Source organism: Fringilla coelebs (genome assembly GCF_963513975.1).
Source record: "Fringilla coelebs genome assembly, chromosome: 7".
NCBI classification, from domain to species: Eukaryota; Metazoa; Chordata; class Aves; order Passeriformes; family Fringillidae; genus Fringilla; species Fringilla coelebs.
The window spans coordinates 10939059-10957716 of NC_140035.1; the positions used below are offsets into that span (position 1 = coordinate 10939059).

At 41.8% G+C, this 18658-nt stretch overlaps 1 protein-coding gene across 1 annotated transcript in view; it reads left to right on the plus strand.

The window, feature by feature from the left end:
* Nucleotides 1-1305: 1305 nt before the first annotated feature.
* SEMA5B (semaphorin 5B) overlaps nucleotides 1306-18658 on the plus strand; it is a gene marked incomplete at both ends in the record, with an annotated part of 125622 nt that continues 108269 nt past the window's right edge. Inside the window, 2 exons of the mRNA XM_084209151.1 lie at nucleotides 1306-1459; nucleotides 15915-16014. Coding sequence (XP_084065277.1) covers nucleotides 1306-1459; nucleotides 15915-16014 — 254 coding nt within the window. The remainder of the gene's footprint in view (nucleotides 1460-15914; nucleotides 16015-18658) is intronic.

The following is an 18658-nucleotide window of genomic DNA, read 5'->3' on the forward strand; positions in this document are numbered from 1 at the left end:
CTTCCAAGTCCTTGATGTCACAATATTGTCCTCTGTATTGGAGTTTGCTCTATGCCACAATCCTGTCATTGTGCATCAGTACCTCATGTTACCTGCCATCAGCCTTCCCATTTCAGGTCACTGAAAGTGTTTTAGAGACTCCAAACAAAAATATAGAGTTATCAGACACTGTAGGTGTTGACTGTTAAACTAACTTTATGAATCACATCTGCAGGAATTGAAAATCTCATTATGTGTGAATTTGATCAGAATTAGCTTTATCACTAGATAAGAGTTAAAGGTAGGAGACTCTATTCGTTTGAAAACACGGGCGGGCAATAATTGAACAAAGTTACATAGGAAAATATATTATGCGTATCAATAAGGTTAAATTTGGCAATGCAGATTTTCTTAAGCTGCAGCCTCATCTTGGGGAGCTTGTGGCATGGGCTAATTAATCCTCCATCCTCTGCTTCAGGCCTGGTAGGCCTGGGGGAATTTTTAGAGCTGTGCCTTTACTGCTACTGTTGTTAAAAATGCTCACGTAGAAAAGGCATGACTTTCCTCTCTCCTCGCCTGAGAGTGAATGCTCCTCCTCTTTAGCTGTGCCTCAGCTCTTGTGACTGGGAGCTTTAGCATCCCATGATAATGAAGGCAGTCGACTTACTTCTCACCATTTTCCTCTTTAGATTATTCTAAATTTTATGTTACCTCAGTTAGCACTTTCCTGGCAAGACCTTTATACTGGCTTGTTTTGTTTCAAGACATTTAAAGCAGCAGTGGTCAGATGTATGAATCAGTCGCAAGAACACTGTTTTCATGGTGACTGGTGTTGGCCTTTCCTTAGCAATCTCTTGAATTTAGCCTGGAATTTACTATGGACACATTTTGAAATTGAGGAGGGAGGTGTCCACACCGGGGAAACATTTACACCTGGGATATTTGAAATTTCATGTTGTCAGTGCCAGCCATTGCTCACCAGGTGCTTTATAAGATGCACACCCCAAGGGTACACAGAGATAGGTGTTTAGGGAGCTGTGCACTTCCCTTTTTTTTGGTTGTAAATTGGGGTGTGTCTTTTGATTTTTGTTTTTTGTTGTTTTGGTTTGGTTTGGTTTTTTTGTGCTGTTTGTGGAATATTACCTTATGTACTTAAGCACAAGTGGGGTTAGTAGGAAAGGGGAGCAGCACCCTTCCCCATGTTACACACTCTGGATAATCATTTGCCTTCTGAAAGAGGAACCTTTCTGAAAGAGGAATTATTTGTATTTCAGGTATCCTCCGTGGGCCTGTCTTGGAAGCTAGATCTGCAGCCGCCCTTCAGTCATGATTGTTTCAAGATTAAAGGCCATTTCCCTGTCATTGCCAAGCCTTTTTCTTCTTGCTTTTCATCTCTCAGCATCACAGAATGTACCTGAATACACTGAAGCTGAACATCAGCAATGTGTTAGGAAAGAACACCCCACAATTGCTTTTGAAGGTAAGAGCTTCTGTTCCTGATCCAGATTCCAACTGGATGATCCATTTAGGTTTAGTCTGTGCTGTTTTTCCTTGCAACTGTGATCCACAGGCCAGGGGAATTGGCCTGACAAATCATTTTCCCTTTGATGCTTTACAGCGTTTTAATTCTGAGGTTTCACAGCAGTCACTTAATCCAGGCTGTTTTGGGACTACTGGTCTAAGAATCTCAATTTTCTACCCTGTTACAGGCTCCCTGTAATCTTGTGCCATGCTGAAACTGTGTTTCAGTTTCCTTTTCTCTAACTGGTTTCAGTAATGCCTCACCTGGCTTGCTGAAGCCAGACACTTAATAAGTGAAATGTGATAGAGAATTTGGACACGCTTGAATGCAAGAGAAATTAGTTGATTTAAAATTGCAGGGAGTGACTGTGCTTTTGTTTGTAGCATTCCTGGTTTGGTTTGGTTTTGTTATGTATTTGTCACCTGGGCTAGTAGTTTTTCTGTCCTTCATCTGGGCATTTAACTTGAATGTGAGAGGGGGCCTTTGTGTTGCAATGGCCAATTCTTTTCCTGTTCTTTTGAAGCGTGGGATTTCTCTTGTCCTCATCCGCTCAGATTTTCCATGACCGTACATGTCATGTATTCCTCAATTGTTGTCTGGATAATCTGTCCACTTATCCACACAGCAGCTAGATCTTTATATTGGTACCACTATTATTTGAAAATTCACTCCAGACTAGTTTGTTCAACTCGATGTGCCAGCATCAGCAGCTGCTGAGTCTCCTTGCTAAAAATGGCTTCCCCCGAAATGTTGGAATATCGATTTTGGTTCCCATTTAAAACTTTGCAATGCATCTCCAGTTACATTCTTTGCTAAAGGCAATTGAGTACCTTGCAATGTGTCTCTAGTTAGGTTCTTTGCTAAAGGCAATTCAGTTGTGGTTTTGTGACCTTTGAGATAGGGTTTCCAGGAAGAAAGTAGTCAAAGGCTTCCTTGCTGACCTTTCAGGGTTCTTCTAGAGAGCTTTACTATTCTTCACAGAAGAGGAAACTCTTGTCTCTTAATTTGGAAAGTTTAAGACATTTCTTGTCTGTTTTCCATTATCCATGCCTTGAAGGTTTAAGTAGATTAAAATAAATTAGCAGAATCTTTAGGTCTACATGATACAGCACTGGCTCTAACCTTGGTCTGGTAAATAAACCTTGATTTTAGTTGCTAAATAAATCTAACCATCTGTTTTAACTGGGGAGGGCCAAAAGGAGAAGCCCTTGCTGTTAAAAAGCAGTGAAATTCAATTCAGTAAATAAAAAAGTTATGAGAATATTATAGGTATGGAAAAGAGAAAAAGCGTTGCTCTCTATATTAACCAGGAGCACCAAACTTTGAGTTTACAGAGGATGTGTCTGTGCAATCCTGCACTGAGGTAAATCATTCTGCAGGGAATATTAAAAGCCCCAATTCCTGAAGTTGAGGAATTGGTGGGCATTTCTTGGCACTCAGTATGAGTGCTGCCCTGCAGAATTTATGGCTGTGTAAACACACTCATAATCTGCCAGTTTGCTTTGTTTTAATAAGGCATGAATATTTCACAGGAAAAAAAAAAATCTGTCCTCTTCTTTCGCTGTTCTTGTTCCCTTCCTTTTTTCAATGATAGAGGGCAAAAACTCCTGATTTAATTAGAACCTGACAATTGTGCAAAAGAAAGAAAGACTGAAATTGCAGATGCATCAAGAAAATGACCCAGATTATCATTTGAGATTCTTAAACCCACGTTAGATTCAGTTATGTTTTTTCACAGCACCTGTTTCCTTGTGATTGTTCATGATACAGTTTCATCTTGTATTTTCTGCTGAAAAGCTCAGCTGGAAAACACACTGTAGGAATTAAATTAAAGGCACCTTTTGTCCACTGCACATAAGGTCTGGTCAAGAGGGCTCACATGTCCAAAACCACATCTCAGTTCATAATCTGATTTCTCTTAAAGCTATACCCTGTTCTGATGCCAGCACACACAGGTTGAGGCTACAATGGTAGACAAGTAGGGGAATCTAAATTTTATGTGGTGTTCCCAGATTGCTCTGAGGATGTCTCTGCTTAGCAGTGTGCCTCAGGGGCTTTCTGTGGCTCTCCAGGTGTATTGACTCATGAATCACAACCTGGTCACAATGGGAGTGTGTAATGACTGAAAGAGTGACCCCAGCAGAGCCCTTCTGATGCTCCTGCTGCTAGGGGAAAGGATTATGTTACACCAGCAATTTTCTGTGGATGGGCCACAATAATAATAAGCTCTCTGACCATTCAGTCATACAGGGTACATTAATTTACTGCCAGAATGAATAGGCTAGCAAAACAGTTTATGTTACAAAGGGGTTGAATAACTTCTTTTTCACAACTTTGCTAACCAGGCTCCCCATCACCAGACATATGGGATGCCATACTATGTTTTGTGTTCTCTAGTATTCAGTTCCCACTTTGCTTGTGCTCAGTCTCTTTTTATTATACTTTACCCCTAGATTATATTCTTAACATCCAGTTGACTGGATAATATCCTTGTTGTAGAAGAACCCAAGTAAAACTTCTTTCTACTTTCCCCTTATTTCCTGAGAAATTCTGTATTTTTATGTTCTTATTGTATCTCATCCTCACTAAGCAATCATCTGTTTGATTGGCTTTGTATCTGTCTTGCTATGAGAGTGGGTAACAAAGGTAGAACCCAGGACATGCCCTACCCATTTAAGCAGAAAGGAGATTATGTATATGAAATGCTTTTACTTTAGCTGTGTTCAGACCTGAAGAAATGTGTGTTTCTTTACAGACTCCATTCCCAAGATGATTCGGGCCATTACATGTGACATAGAGAAAATGGCCTAGACAAGTCAAGAGGCATACATTCTGCTTCTAGATGTACATACTTTAAATGCTAAAGATAACATTTGCTCTGCCAGGACAGATGTGGGCTGGGGAGGGAACATGAGCTGAATGGTTTATCCTTGCAGCCTGCATGGAGATCTTGAGGGACACAAAAGGAATTTTGTGCTGCAAGCACTATCCTGTGTGTTTGCACAGTACCAAACTATCACAACGGTGCCCCAGTTTCCCTGGGGCTTATAAATGGTGCTCATTGTACAGCTCACCAGCAATAATAACATACCCAGTTTGGGCTTTTCATAATTAGATTGTTTTACTCTGTGCTTATAGGAAATCCAGTTAAAGTTTGATTTCCCTTGTTAGATCAATAAGAAAATGATCTTCTGCTTCCCAGGAGGCTGTTTCTGGGTCTTACTACCTATTTGACTGTTAGCTGCATTAGGGATGTTGCATGCTTGTTTATTTTTCAGTGAGTTGAGAATTTAGTGAAACAAGTCAAGTGTATTCTTAGTGCATCCCTTTTTATTTATACATGCGTGTACACGTGCTTCCAAGTCCCATTTCACAAAACAGTTTGTCATCCCAGCACAGCTCCCCTGTGGTCCACTCTGGTAAGCCAAACACCAGAGAATTTGTTTCTCCTTCTTGTCAATCATGTTCATATTTCTCGTTTTTTCTGTATGGGTTTTGCTGCCAATAGATCAGTGCCTGCATTTGCAATTGGGCTGTGCCTGTGTCCTACTGTCCTGGTTGCCAGCAGTATACTTCATGGTTGTGCAGCCTTTTCTTAGATATAAAGCACCTTTGCTATTCCTTAAAGACATTTGGAGCTCCTTTGTAACATGCCTTTTGGGAAAACCAGAAACATCTTCCATGTCAATACTATATAAGGTTTGTTATTTCAAGAGCCAGAGCCATGAGGGACTTGCACTCATGTTTATCATGGCTGCAGAGTGTTTGGCTTCATCTTGTTTACCAAGTGCTTAAAACTTTGCAAACTCATCTGTGTTACGTGAATCATTTGGATGTTCACAGCTTCACTGGAAATGAGTTGTAGGCAGGCTTTCACTTGCAGTTCTTTCCATTATTTATTTCTCATTAATTTCATCCATTAAATCAGCATGCTCAGGAAAAAGTATGATAACTTCATAGGTTTTTCTCTGTTCTGTCTCTCAGGACTTTTTTCCCCTGGGTAAGCTGGAAGAACATAATTTGTCCCTGCTTTAATAATTGCAGCCTGTCTTCATCCATAAAGACACTTCAGGTGATCCCATATTGAGGCACAGAACAGAGGGGGACTTGGTTAAATAGCTTAGATCTCCTCAGGACTGCAAATCTCAGCTTTTCAGAGTGTATCATCATGACCGGTGTGAGTTCTCAATGTGTGGCATGTGATCCATTGTCTAATCCTCAATCTCTCCTAGATGCAGACAAGTTGCTCTGTCTGTTGCCTCAGGTTTTCAAAGTGATTTAGTTTGGGAGTGTTTAAATTTGGGGGTTTACTTCAGACTGTCTGTAATTATTACCTCCTACCAGATAAATGTGATTCAGGTGACTTGAATGTAGCTTGCAATGTATTTTCTCAATATTTTATTTCTTTAAACAACATTTTATTGAAATGTGTCCAGCTTCAAACACTGAAACCTGTGGGGAGCAGCTAAATGTTTTTTTGTATTGAAAGCAAAAGCTATTTTAACTTTGTGGGCTGAAGGATAATAAGGTATGATTTATTTGTGTAGAAAGTTCTTTACATTTCACCAAACACTCCCACTATTGTTGAATTGGTCACTAATACATTATTCCCTTTACTGTATACTGATGGGAAAAAAAGCACATTAGCATTCATCAACTCCAAAGGCCAGCTGGGAAAGCCCCGTATGAAATTCTGGTCAAGATATACACTTTTCTTGAGCAAGTAAGATTTTGACAATCCAAACCAAAATTTTAGTTAAAGAAGGATGAAGACTGTGAGATGAAGTATTAGAGGGGTATGTAAGCATTAAGGGAAGGCACAGTGCATTATGGGAGACTTGTCTTCTAGTTCATAGCCTTGCTGCTCTTGGCTCTCCATGCAGGGAGCCCAAACATTAACTAATGATGGAGTTTCAACTGGAAATTGGTGGCATCCTGTGGGTGCTTCTGAATATTTGACCTTCAGTGCATTTCAGTACAGATTTTTCCATTAAGCAAGGCTCGTAGCAATGATGTCCAAAGCACTTCACAAATAATAGCAATGAGATTTGATTGAAAAAATTACTCGGTGTGCTGTTTCTTGGGACCTCAGGAAGAAAGGGAGGGTTAGAAGAATGCCCTTCATTCACAAAATGCTTCAGATGGAATGAATCATGAGAAGCAGGAGAGACAAGGAAGACTTTGCAGCGAAGATTCAGGAAATGAAGTGATCAAGTAACTTAACATATGGAGTGAGGGAAAGTAAAACTTTAAAGAGGTACAACAACTCAAGTGAAGGAGCAGCCTTCACTTGACCATGAGGGGTGGTGTTGATGAGAGGGAGGCTTCCTTAGCAGCAGGACTGAGTGAGGTAGACTCACAGTGCGGCGGAACAGGCACTCAGGTCACCATTCTGCATGGACCAAGGCCGTGTAAAACTCGTGTGAGCAACAGAGTAGCTGATTGATGTTTTCCAGAGGTACCACTGGTGTAACTGAGGCTAACAGCAGCATGTGCATGGTCCTGTCTTTGGCACAGGGGCTGGATCTAGGACATAGAGATGGGCAGCCTCTTTTTTGGATCTCAGGCACACATCAGAGAAAAAGAACAGGGTGGAAATCTAAAGTGAAGTGCTTATCTTCTTTTTCTGTGGTTCAGTGCAAACAAAGACATCCCTTGGAGAGACCTCATTTTCAATTTCAAATCTTACCTAATATAGTTCCCTAACTGGACAAGTTTGTGATACAGCAGTGGTACAGCAGACCTCATTTATTTAGCACATCTGCTTCTGGTGAGTGTTAACATAGTACATTCTCCTAAAACCTTCCATTCAAGGATGGCATTATGTTCTGATAAAGTTCACTTCAGTACTAGCATCCCATAAGAAAAAATCTTGTTTTATCATACAGTGTTTACCCTGGAAGCCTACAGATAGTCTCATCTTAGTCAGGTTCTGAATATGTACTTTTCTTGAAGTCAGTGGGGTTGTTTATTATTAGCCAGTTTCCAATTTAAAACACTGATTCTTATGAGAACAGCCTAATTTCAAAACTCTTTCAGGAATTTACAGCCTGTGCTCTCCTTCTTTGCTCTAACTGCCTCATGGTGGGAGTTCTGTCTGCAGAAGACAAGAGTCCTCCTAGGCCTGGCAGCTGCTCAGCACAAACTGTGCATTAAACTGGGCATCTCCAGTTCAGTCTTTGGTCAGCCAGCAAAGAGGATCACCTTCTGCTTCAGATATTCACCACAATCAGACACTTCTGCTTCTGTGGCAGATCTGGTTACCCGCAGGAAAAATTCAAGGAGAGTTTAGCCCTGCTTTCTCTGCCTTCTCCTACCTTCTCACTAGTGAAAATGGTTGTCTTGAATATTGCACCACCTCTGCTGGCATAAGTGGCTGATTTGGACGTGTAACTGTAAGGATAGTGAAAAAAATTTGCCTCCAGCTGTGGAGGAGACAGACTGAAGGATCCTTGAATAATGACAAAGAGGTGTTGATTTTTTTTCCCCATCAGACTGCAGTGGTTGTAGAGGCCAGGATGCAGGTTGCTTTCTTTTCTGAAGAGAGGGATTAAACAGATCAGAATGTCCTAGGAAGCTGCAAGTGATGCACGAGCACTCACTTTATCTTTCTCAGTGAGGGAGATTGCGTGACAGCTGTGGGCCTTGTCTCAGTAAACAACAGATCACAATATTTAAACACTCTGCAACATCCTCAGGAGAACAAGAAGTCTTTGGGTTTGCTCCCACTGGGGCTGTGTGTGGCACTGCTCAGCCAAGTTTCACCAGCTGGTGGTGGGGTGCAGAGCTGTGGCCATATGACACTGTGCAGTGCTGTGTGGGGCTGCAGGCAAGGTTCTTGAGGAGGGGAGGAAGTGTCAGGGTGGTGTTTGTCCCAGTTGACAGCCAGCTGAGGAAAGCCAAATTTATTCTTTCCACAAAGTCTTGTGCTATGTAGACACATGCCTTTGGTCCTGTAAATCTCAGGGAGGGCAAATGGACGTGCTTATGTCTCATGGACACACTTCCATATCCACCACTCTTGCAGCACTGTGGCATACTCTCTTGCTCTTTATTGACCATGGTCAAGGAGAACCTGATGTGGTGCATTTGAATCACCATCCCTGGAGGTATTTAACAGAAGAGTAGATGGGGCCCTTAGGGATGTAGTTCAGTGATGGACTTGGCAGTGCTGAGCTAATGAACTTGATGGCTGGACTTGATGATCTTAGAGGTCTTTTCCAACCTAAATGATTTTATGTTAGTTGGGGATTGAGGTCTTGGAGGGCCTAAGCTATAGGAATCATGTTGAAGAGGGAAGAACCTCTCTTGAGTTACAGGACTTCTTTCCCAGTCCCCAGTCTGAGGCCTGGGGGTTTACCAAGTGAAAGTCTTCTGGCTCCTGGAAGCCTCCCAGCTTTGCCCAGGTCAGGTCTGGATGGAACTTCTGCCCACCCTTCACCATGTGCAAATTAGGAACACAAGTGAAACCGAGAAGGATGAGACTGACCTCTCTGATGGAACAGAACTGCTGCATACTGTAGAAATGTGCCAAATTGGGAATGTGAATTGCAGTCCTTCGAAATCCTTCCTTGAGGTGGCCCCAGGACAACTTACCAGCATGCTGTCCCATACTGGAAGCGAGCACTAGTTCATGCTTATTATTTAGTGTATGCTTTATCTGGAATGGGATCCCTGGGTTCTTCCTCATATATTGGTATGTTTTGCCAGCTGTTCCATATTAATAATAAAAAAGTAAATAAACAAGCTGTTATAATTGTACTTTTGCAAAAATTTGGTTCGGACTAAGTTCTTTATTCTTCATATTGAAACAATTTAGCCACATTTGCTTTGAAGAAACGATTAAAATTTAGGAAATCAAGAGTCAAAATGCTTGGTATGCAATATGCAATACTTAATGCCTCCTATACATCATATGCATTACAGATAATTACACCTTGATGCACCAGCCAGTATCCCTAAATCCATTTAACAATTGGAACCACTGAGACATTAAATAATTTCATGATTTGTTCAAGACAGAGAACTCCTGGGTCAGTGCTATTGGGCTCCTGGGACCATGCCTACATCTCCAGCTGTCATTTCTCTCTTGGGGTGGAAGAAGCTCAGCAAGATCAGTTCAGAGAGAAGCTGTAGACATTAAAAGAAGAGGCATAAAATTATCCAGATCTTTAAATTTTACTATGTTTATTGTGATTCCTATGGCTCTGTGGAGGCAAGACCCGAGTCTTTTGTTTGGGTTTTTTTTTCCTTCAGGATGATAAAAACCAGAGCCTTTTCTTCTGTGCTGTTCTATTCCTTGTTAGCTGAGGGAAAGGACTATTCCTTCTTTTACAAGACCAAGAGAAAAAGTCTTATTCTTTATTTTTCCAGTCATCTCCTATCCACATATTCTGGGACAGTTTGGACAGGGATGTTAGCAACTCTTGCTTCCTGGATCTCATGGAAAAGGAATGGCTCACTGCAAACTGCTATCACAGTGACTCACAGGCTACTCATGGGTTAGTTCATTGCTCTTTCATTTGAGAAGGGGCTTTGTAGTTGGTCAAGACAGAAAAATTGTTTGAGTGGGCAGGAAATGAGGTAGAAACATGTCTAGAAGGTGAAGATTGCTAGGAAAGAAAGCAGGAATGGGAGGAGAGGTGAATATGGGGTCAGAAGGGTAAACTGAATGAAACCATGAAATTGAGACAGCTGGAACAACATGTGAGTTAGGTTTAGGTATTGAGGGGAGAGAGAAGGAAGCTGCTGGTTTGGCCCATTTTGTAGGAGGGCATGCATTCTGTCAGCCGCCTTCTAAGTCCTCAGAGCTGTGAGTGGAGATCAGGGATTTGAGAAGACAATGACACTGGAAATTGCAGCAGTTGGGATGAGGACATATTTAATGTACAATTAAAGATTTCAATGGATCAGGTTTAAAGAAAGAAAGAAAGAATACCAGCAATGAGGTGGAGGTGGTGATGGGAAGACAAGACAGCAGGGTGATATGTATGTGTAGGAGGACTTCTGGGGTAAAGCCAGATTGAGTTTTTGGCCTCATAAGTAAAGTTGAGCTCTGAGTGCTGACACATTTGTTTGCTCAGCTCTGCCCGTGCAGCAAAAGATTTCTCCCTCCCCTGATAAATTTGTTAAATTGTGGAGTGGTTTTGCATTGTGGAGGCTAGTCTTAAAACTCAGCATGGAGTGGGGGTAAAAGTTAATGTCCAAAGTCTATTGTACTAACCTGTGGTGTGACCTACAACTGAGAGCTAAAATTTAAAATGAAGCTGATATTAAAATATGATTCATTGTCAGTCCAGTAAAGATAATGCTGTAATTTTATTGGAACGTCTATGCATTCTTGGAAATGTCCACACTTGCAGCCTTTGAGAAGACAGGTGATAGCATGGCTGAGTAATCATTAGCTTTCTCAGCTTTGGTTACAGCCTTGTTTGCCTTGTCCCTGATGGGTCTGGTCAGGGGCCCACACACAACGGAAACTGTGGCCTCAGTCTTAGCAGGCAACTGTCTACTTCATGGAAAAGCTCTGAATACTGAGGATAATTGAAGCAGAGGATGGTCTGAGATGGTAGGTCTGATTCTGAGAAAGGGGACATTTCATCAGTCTGTACCAAGAAGAGAGCCTGAGGCCTTTCCTAGTTTTACAATATGATTTGCTTCTCTTGGTCATGGTTCAAATCCAAAACTGAGAGTCCTCCAGCCTAGTGGGTGGTCTGAAATAAAACTGAGTGGTTTTATCACTATACATCATCTGCCCTGTGCCAAGGGTGAAGCAAACCAAAAGGGGGTATTATACAAGTTACAGGAGTCATGGCTGTCATCTGAGCCTTGCCAGGAGTGCTCCAATACTCACACACAGTAATTAAGCATGTCCTGAACTAGTAAGCTGAGTTAAGAGAACTTAGAAGAGACCATGCTGAGGCAGTAAGGGAAGCATTCAATGTGTGATCAAGTTAGCGCTGCACAAAAGTAGGTCTGAGTATCTGCAGAACAGGTACTTCTTTAGTGCTGTTGAGTCTGACAGGTCCAAAGTGCTGTGTATGCTCTACTTCATTGCCCAACTTTTACTATTGAATCTGCCTGTTTTAAAGAGCCTTACATAAGGTATGGGATTCAGGTTATCTTTTCTGGAATGGGGACCCTCTGAATTTATCTCTCAAAAGGTCTTTTTATGATCTCTTTGAAGCTTTTCCATGCAGTTCTAGGATAGGAGCATGGTTAGTCTGTGCTCGTGGGTATACCCTCATTTTACACAAAGAATCCTTGGTACTGTTCAGTTTAGTTTCTTTTGCTTCAAATAGGAAATCCTTGCTGAGAATTATTTTGCAAGTGCTGTTGTTGAATAGCACTGTAGGTAGCCATGCTCCGTGCACCTACAATGGCTTTGCAATTTCAAGGCCTGGGCATTTAACATCTCTGCTCTTGTGTGATGTGTGCTGGACACTCAAAGCTGTTCCAGCCTGCTGGGGATGGGAGCAACAAGGGGCTTAAATGAGATGAAGCAGTGAATGCTGTCCTTCAGACAGGGAAGCCTTAGCTCAGTGTTTACATATTTCCTTCCTCCAAAACACACAAAGGGTGAGGTGGGGAGCTCAAGTATTCGAGGAGGTGAAGGCTCAAGTACTACCAGGTTTACCATATCTTTAGAAGGTGGTGCAAAAACCATCAAACACAGCAGAAAACTGCCAGTGATTTGGAAAGCTTCTGTATCAGGCCCTTAAACCCAGCTCTTGCAAATTGGCTTTCTGTGTTTTGTGAGGCTCAGTAATCCTGGTCCCAGCCCTGTGCTCTCAGGAAGTCAGAGCAGAGCAGTGTGCTGGAGGCTGCAGGGACCACCCTCTGAAATGGCAGAGGACCTCTTTTCACCTTGCCATAGGCTTGCATAATAGCTGAGCACCACTGTGCCTGCACTTTCATTTCCTTCAAAACTTTGCCTTCTTTGCAGCTGGATACCTGAGCCACCTTGAGCCGTAGAGGGACTCGTGGAGCTTTAGAGGTTCTGAATCAGATATCTGGAGGTAGATGGTGTTGGAAACTATTAAACTTTTGTTCATTGGTTTTCACATGGAGGAAGTGAGAGCACGGATCTTTAACCCCCTAGAAATGATTAGAGACAAGAAGCACAAAGGAGGCCTTGATGAACATTTTGCCCCTAAGCCATGTGGTTCCAAGTTTTCCATCTCCTGCTGCCGACATGCAAAGCCAGAGCCTTGGTTTTTAATTTTTCATGCTGTTTTTAAACAGATACTTTTGCAAATGTAAACATACCCCAGCACTGAAAGTTTTCAGCCAAATTAAGGAGTCAGCACTGGAAAAATCAACCTTCAGAAGAAGGTCAAATACAAGCAATCTCTGGAGTTCATTGGGTCCATATGTGTAAACTTCAGCTAATATGGGGTGGACCTAGGGCAACCTATTTCAGAGATAGAAATTCTGTGATCTGTAATATACACAAGGTCATTTAGCTTGAAGTACTGAGTTAGTTTCAGAGTGAAGCTGAAAAGGTTTTTAGGGATGCCTGTGGTCTGAACAGTAGATTTGAACATGTTGAATGAAAAAAGACCCACGTCCTGATTCTTGGTTGCAGTTGCATTCCCTCTTAACAGGAAGAAAAAAGTTTGGGAAGGAAAATGTGCCATTTGGCATTAATTCTGACGACTTGCATTTATACATTGTTATGTGAGACCATGCTGGGTTTAATAATCTCCAACTACATGCCTATAAAAGCTTAATTTTGCTATGAGGATGCATGCCTTTCAGCCTTTAATTTAATAACTGGGAAGGGTTTCTTTATAAGTTGTACCACCTGCAGTACTAATAGAAATCAAGATGCTGCCTGTTATTTCTTGGGCTTGATTGACATTTGAGCCAACTTGGAAAGATTCAAGCAAACTACTGCCTTTAATTTTTTAAAAATTATTTTTACCTGTAGTTTGTCAGATCTTGCCATTAAAAGGAAGCACTGATGAGTGTACCTCTCTGAAGTGATGTGCTTTTGCGTAGAGCAGCAGATGAAGAAATATTCTTCCTGCCACTGCACTCTAATAGTGGGTTAGTTAGTGGGAAAGAGTCAGTAAAAGAGGAGGTAAAATGACAAGAGAAATTATGGCCTAAAAGCAGGATCCTTAAAAGGTATCATCATTATATAGCAATTCTCTAATCCTACCCCCATCACCAAGAGAAATGCCAGAAGATCTGCAGCACATCAGCCAGCTGACCTGCCTGAAAGGTGTTATTGTTGCTGGTTCTGCTACTTGGCTCAGAAATGTCTCCACAGCTAAAGAGCCACAGAAAAAGAAGTCAGAGTCCCATTAGGAGAATGCCAGAGGTGAAACTGCAGTGCCTCCCTGGTGCTGGTACATCATTAATGGTCCCAGAGGAGTGTAGGAGGATGCTTGAAGGTTAGAGGAGTTATTCCTTAACTCATGTCTTTTCATTGAAGAGCAGAGGAGGTACACGTGTTGTGTGTGGTTACACAGTGTGACAGGAATGCTGAGAATGGCTGAAACCCTCCAGCCCCAGCAGCAGAGTTTTTATTATTGTGAGGATGGAGCTCTCACCATCGGAAGGGCCCTGGCAGCATCCAGTTAGGCAGGACATGGGGCCAGGCCAGATGGTGTCCAGCTCTGTGGTGAGGGACAATAGGCGCTGTTTTGAAACATGGTGGTGTTGGGGCAGAGGCAGAAGCTCCATGTCAAGGTCCTGCTTTGGAAAGAGAGGCAGGCCATGTAGACTTCAGGGATTTATATCTGTTTTCTTAAGGTTTCAATAACTTAAGGGCTTGATTAAGGTTCATCCATCCCTGGAGGGAGAAAGGACTTGAAATTGCACCACAAAAATTCCTATGTCAAAGGTTTCAAACCATTGCACATCTGTAATCCTGTGAAGCATGCCAGGACACCACAGGTCTTAGTGGGATTCCTCATCAGCATTGTCCTCTTGCCCCTGTGGAAAGGGAAACTAATGCCTGCAGCAAAGTGTTTGAACCTGACTGCCTTCAGTGAGACATATATCCCCAATTTATCTTTGGGGATATAAAATGACAGTGGAACATGTTTTTTTCCGAGCTCTCTTGAACTGGTCTGAACTGCATCATTATTGTTATGAGTCATCAGGTCATTGGCCTGTGTAGTGGTATCCTGTTGGCATGGGACCAGAAGATATTACCTTCCATGCTGAGCCTCCTGGATCTTCAACAACCAGTCCCTGAATGAGACAGGGCTACTTGTCAACAGGTCACAGGGGGATTTCAGTCATACAGATTTAGTCTCATCTGTGCCTTACCCCCTGAGGCATTTGGTATTCTCCATGTATTTTACAGCCAGAGTGGTTAACAAAATAAATTGTCAGGAGAAGTCCTCACAGTAAAGCTGGATGACTTTCTGAAAGACATATTTAAATCTATTCCCAGTTATTTTGTGCAATAAAGGTGTAAGGTGAGAGATAGAAATTCTGTGATCTGTAATATACACAAGGTCAAAGTTGGTGGTGGTATTGAAAGATAGGATGCTGTGAATGCCCTAGCATCATGCCTGAGGGTACCTTAAAACTAGTAATTCACCTTTTTTCTTTAAACAGGTATATTTTTTTTTTTTTTTTTTTTTACAACAGGACTTCCTGTCCTAGATTGCTCAGTTGATGTTAACAGATGTAACTTCTGAAAGAGCTTTGTCTCTTCAAGCAAAGCATAGCCAGATCTATTACTTTGCATTTAACCTGTGTGATTGCATTTTGGACAGTTGCCTAGATGGGCAAATCCAAGGCAGTTGATACAGTCAGTCTCAAGCCGTTGCAATTGCTCAGCCACAAAGATGCTGTGATGACACCAAACATCCCACCATCTAAAAATGAAGGAAGGATTTAGCTGATAGGTTGTGAAATGCTAGGTAAAGTGAAACATAGAAGAGAACCTAACACCTGAAAGAGAAGGCAAAATCTGTCATTGAAGCAGCTAGTTCTTGAGTGCAGATGACTAGTACTCTCTAACTTGGTTCTTCATCAGTTGTCACAACCTTCTCTTTCTGGCAGGCAACAGTTTCCCTTTGATTAGCACAGAAGGCAAGGCTGGGGAAGTGTTATGGCAGGCAGCCTCATCCCTTTACACCACTTAAACCTGACACTGAAGATGTTTCCTCAGTTTCAACTTAGTAAAATTGAGCTGCTGTTGTCTCTGAAACCAATACTGACACTCCATTGTGGATGTGAAAATAACTGCTGAGACGGCCTTGTGTTTATGTGTGGGTTTTTTGCACATTCTGCCGAGAATCAGAATAAATAGAAACACTTTAAAGAGGTTATTAATTAGCCTTCCCCTGACAGATAACTCAGTAGGAAATCCATTAGTGGATGTCTGGGTGAACTCACTGCTTCTGGAGCAGCTTTACTGTTTTCTGCTTTCTCGTTTCCATTGCAGATCTGAAGCCCTGGGTGTCGAATTTCACCTATCCAGGTGTGCATGACTTTTCTCAGCTTGCACTGGATGCCAACAGGAACCAGCTCATTGTGGGAGCAAGGTAAAGATAATATTTTAATGAGTCTAGGGTTGCTGCTCAAGCTCCTTCCCTTCAGGTTCTGGCTTCGGAGGAGAGTGTGTATCCAGCTTATGTGGCCAGTTTCCCCCTCAGAAAGAAAGCTATAATTTATGTAGAGGGATTTAGACATCCAGTATAATTGCAAAGAAGAGAAAATTACTAGAATTAAAAAGAAAAAAAAAAAGATGCTATCAAAATGACTGGTTAATGAAGCAGAATGCTGGCATCTCACTCAGTATTGTAAATGTTAGAAGAGCTACAGTAAATCATTCTGCATCATCCCTCTGCCAGCACAGAATTTGACTTTATGGTTTATTTGCCATGGCAAGACTTTCACTCAGAACCAGGTTCATCTACACACCTTTGAGTAAGTGATAGAGCCAAGGTGAATGGTTGCTTTCTTCTCTCATGGAATCCACTTCAGAACCTCTTTGCTTCATTTGGCTGATGTAGTCAGATCCTCACCCAATGTGTTCTGGTGCAACTCTTTCTTCTGGCACACTGTATATAATTATCATATATTTTCCTTTATTTTTAGACATTGTTTTTATTTAGGATGTCACAAAAGGAAAGGGGAAACACATAAGATAAGAACAGGCAAGGTCTTAAAAATTTAGAGCTGCATTTGTAATAGGGAAAAGAGCTATGCTTCAGTGAAAAAATGTATATCAGAAGTGGTTCAATAATGAGTCCTAACAGCAACTATTTTTTATTGCATAATAAACAGATAAGACAAGCCAAAAATAAAAATATACTAAACACGGGCTAACAAATCAGTTGAAGTATAACACTTAGAATATTGTGGTATCAGTCTCTGCTCTTAACAAAAATGGAAGGAGAGTGCTTTCTTCCCAGTGTATTCAGCAGGAGAGGACAGGGACATGAGGAACACAGGTGGAAGACATGCTTTGAGCAAGAGAAAAGAACAAGGTATGTAGCAGGAGGAGAGTTTTATGCTTCACAGAAATAAGTGAAGTGTGTTTTAATATATATTTTCTGCCTGTATATGTGCAGTAAATAATAACACCTTCCTGTAGCTGTTCAAATTGCCAGAGGCCCTCCTGCTTTTCATACAGAAACATTTTACTTTTCAAGCTGAGGCTTTACTTGTGCTGGGATCTTTAACCAGAAATTATTAATATTTATTACTTCAGAACAGCATTGCTTTGGGGATGGCTGTGAACAGTGCCTTCTGCCAGGCACTGCTCAGGCACGGTGCTCTGAGGAATTTGTGGTTTACATAATTGGGCTGCATGGCAGGTTTCCCTCACCCCTCCCCAAACCCCACAGCACATCCTGAAGGGACTCTCTGCCTCCCTGAGAGTCTGTATGAGTGTGGTTAGACAGGGGTACAACATCATCACAAACAGGGGAGTGACAGCAAAGCTGGCTTCCCGCTGGAGGTACACTATATTGCAGGGTATGGCCTCATGAGGCAGCTGTGACAAGTATTTATAGAATTTGCTTGGAAAAGTCAGATTTCATGAAGCACTACCCACCTGACTGGGAGACTGAAAGTTTCAGTGGTGCTGCAGGCTGTACTCAGCAGTGCAGGGTACATTTAATGAAGATGTCATTTCCTGGGGTGTTTTTTTCAGTTGGATACACATGCTTGGTGTGGAGAAAGTGGGGAGTGCCGAACCCATTTCCTCATCTCAACTCCACCCTGTGGAAGGTGACAGGGAGGGATTCTTGAAAATGGGGTGTGGATGGAGTCCTTGCTGCTGCACGGCTCCGGGTGTGCTGAGCTCCTGCTGGAGCTGTGTCTGAGAAATGGGAAGGGGAAGTAAAGCCTTTTCTGTTCCCTCCTTCCCTGATAAATCCACACCTTGTTCTGGACTATTTTTAGGGGTGATTTTTTGAGTCATTAGTTGCTCGTGCACCATCTGCTTGAATTTGCAAATGAAACAATACCTCAAAGAGATAGGAGCTGTCTCTATCCATCTTTGCAGGGTGTAATTTATGAAACCTAAATTTAAATGTTAACCATGTTTAAATGTGCTGCTGTAGATCATATTAGTAGTAATGCCAGCTATTCTGGGGTTGTGGAAGGAGTTTGGGATCAGGGTGGCGTTTATAAGTACTCCCACTTCTCAATTTCCTGGTTAACATCATTCTCCTAGATGATAGAGTTATAAATTATTTCAGACTGCTTCTGTCTGTCTCTATTTAAAAGCAGTATGACCTCACCACAGCATCTCTTTGGCTTAGTTTGTCCTGTGTTTCAAAGCTTCATAGAAAATACTTCCTAGAAATCCCGGGGGTTCACAAGAGTTTTTGGTTTCAGGAATTGGACACAGCATGAGTGAAACTGTAAGAGGTATTGAGGGCATGCCATACAGACAGGGAGCTGGAATAACATGAGACTTGGATTTTTAAGCTTTATCCTTATCTAAGAGCCCTCCTTAAATGACTGGTGCTGTCTGAGAGTAAACCAGAGGAGTTTGATAATTCCACTGCACCAAACACCTGCCAAGTTAAAAACCCAGAAACAAAAGAATTAGTTTCAAAAGCCCACCATGGTTTCTAAGCAACGTATTTACTTGTCACATCATTTGTAAAATTCGAATGCTTGAGAGAAAGGATATGAATAGTTTAGAACATTGTAAATCTACACTACCCATAT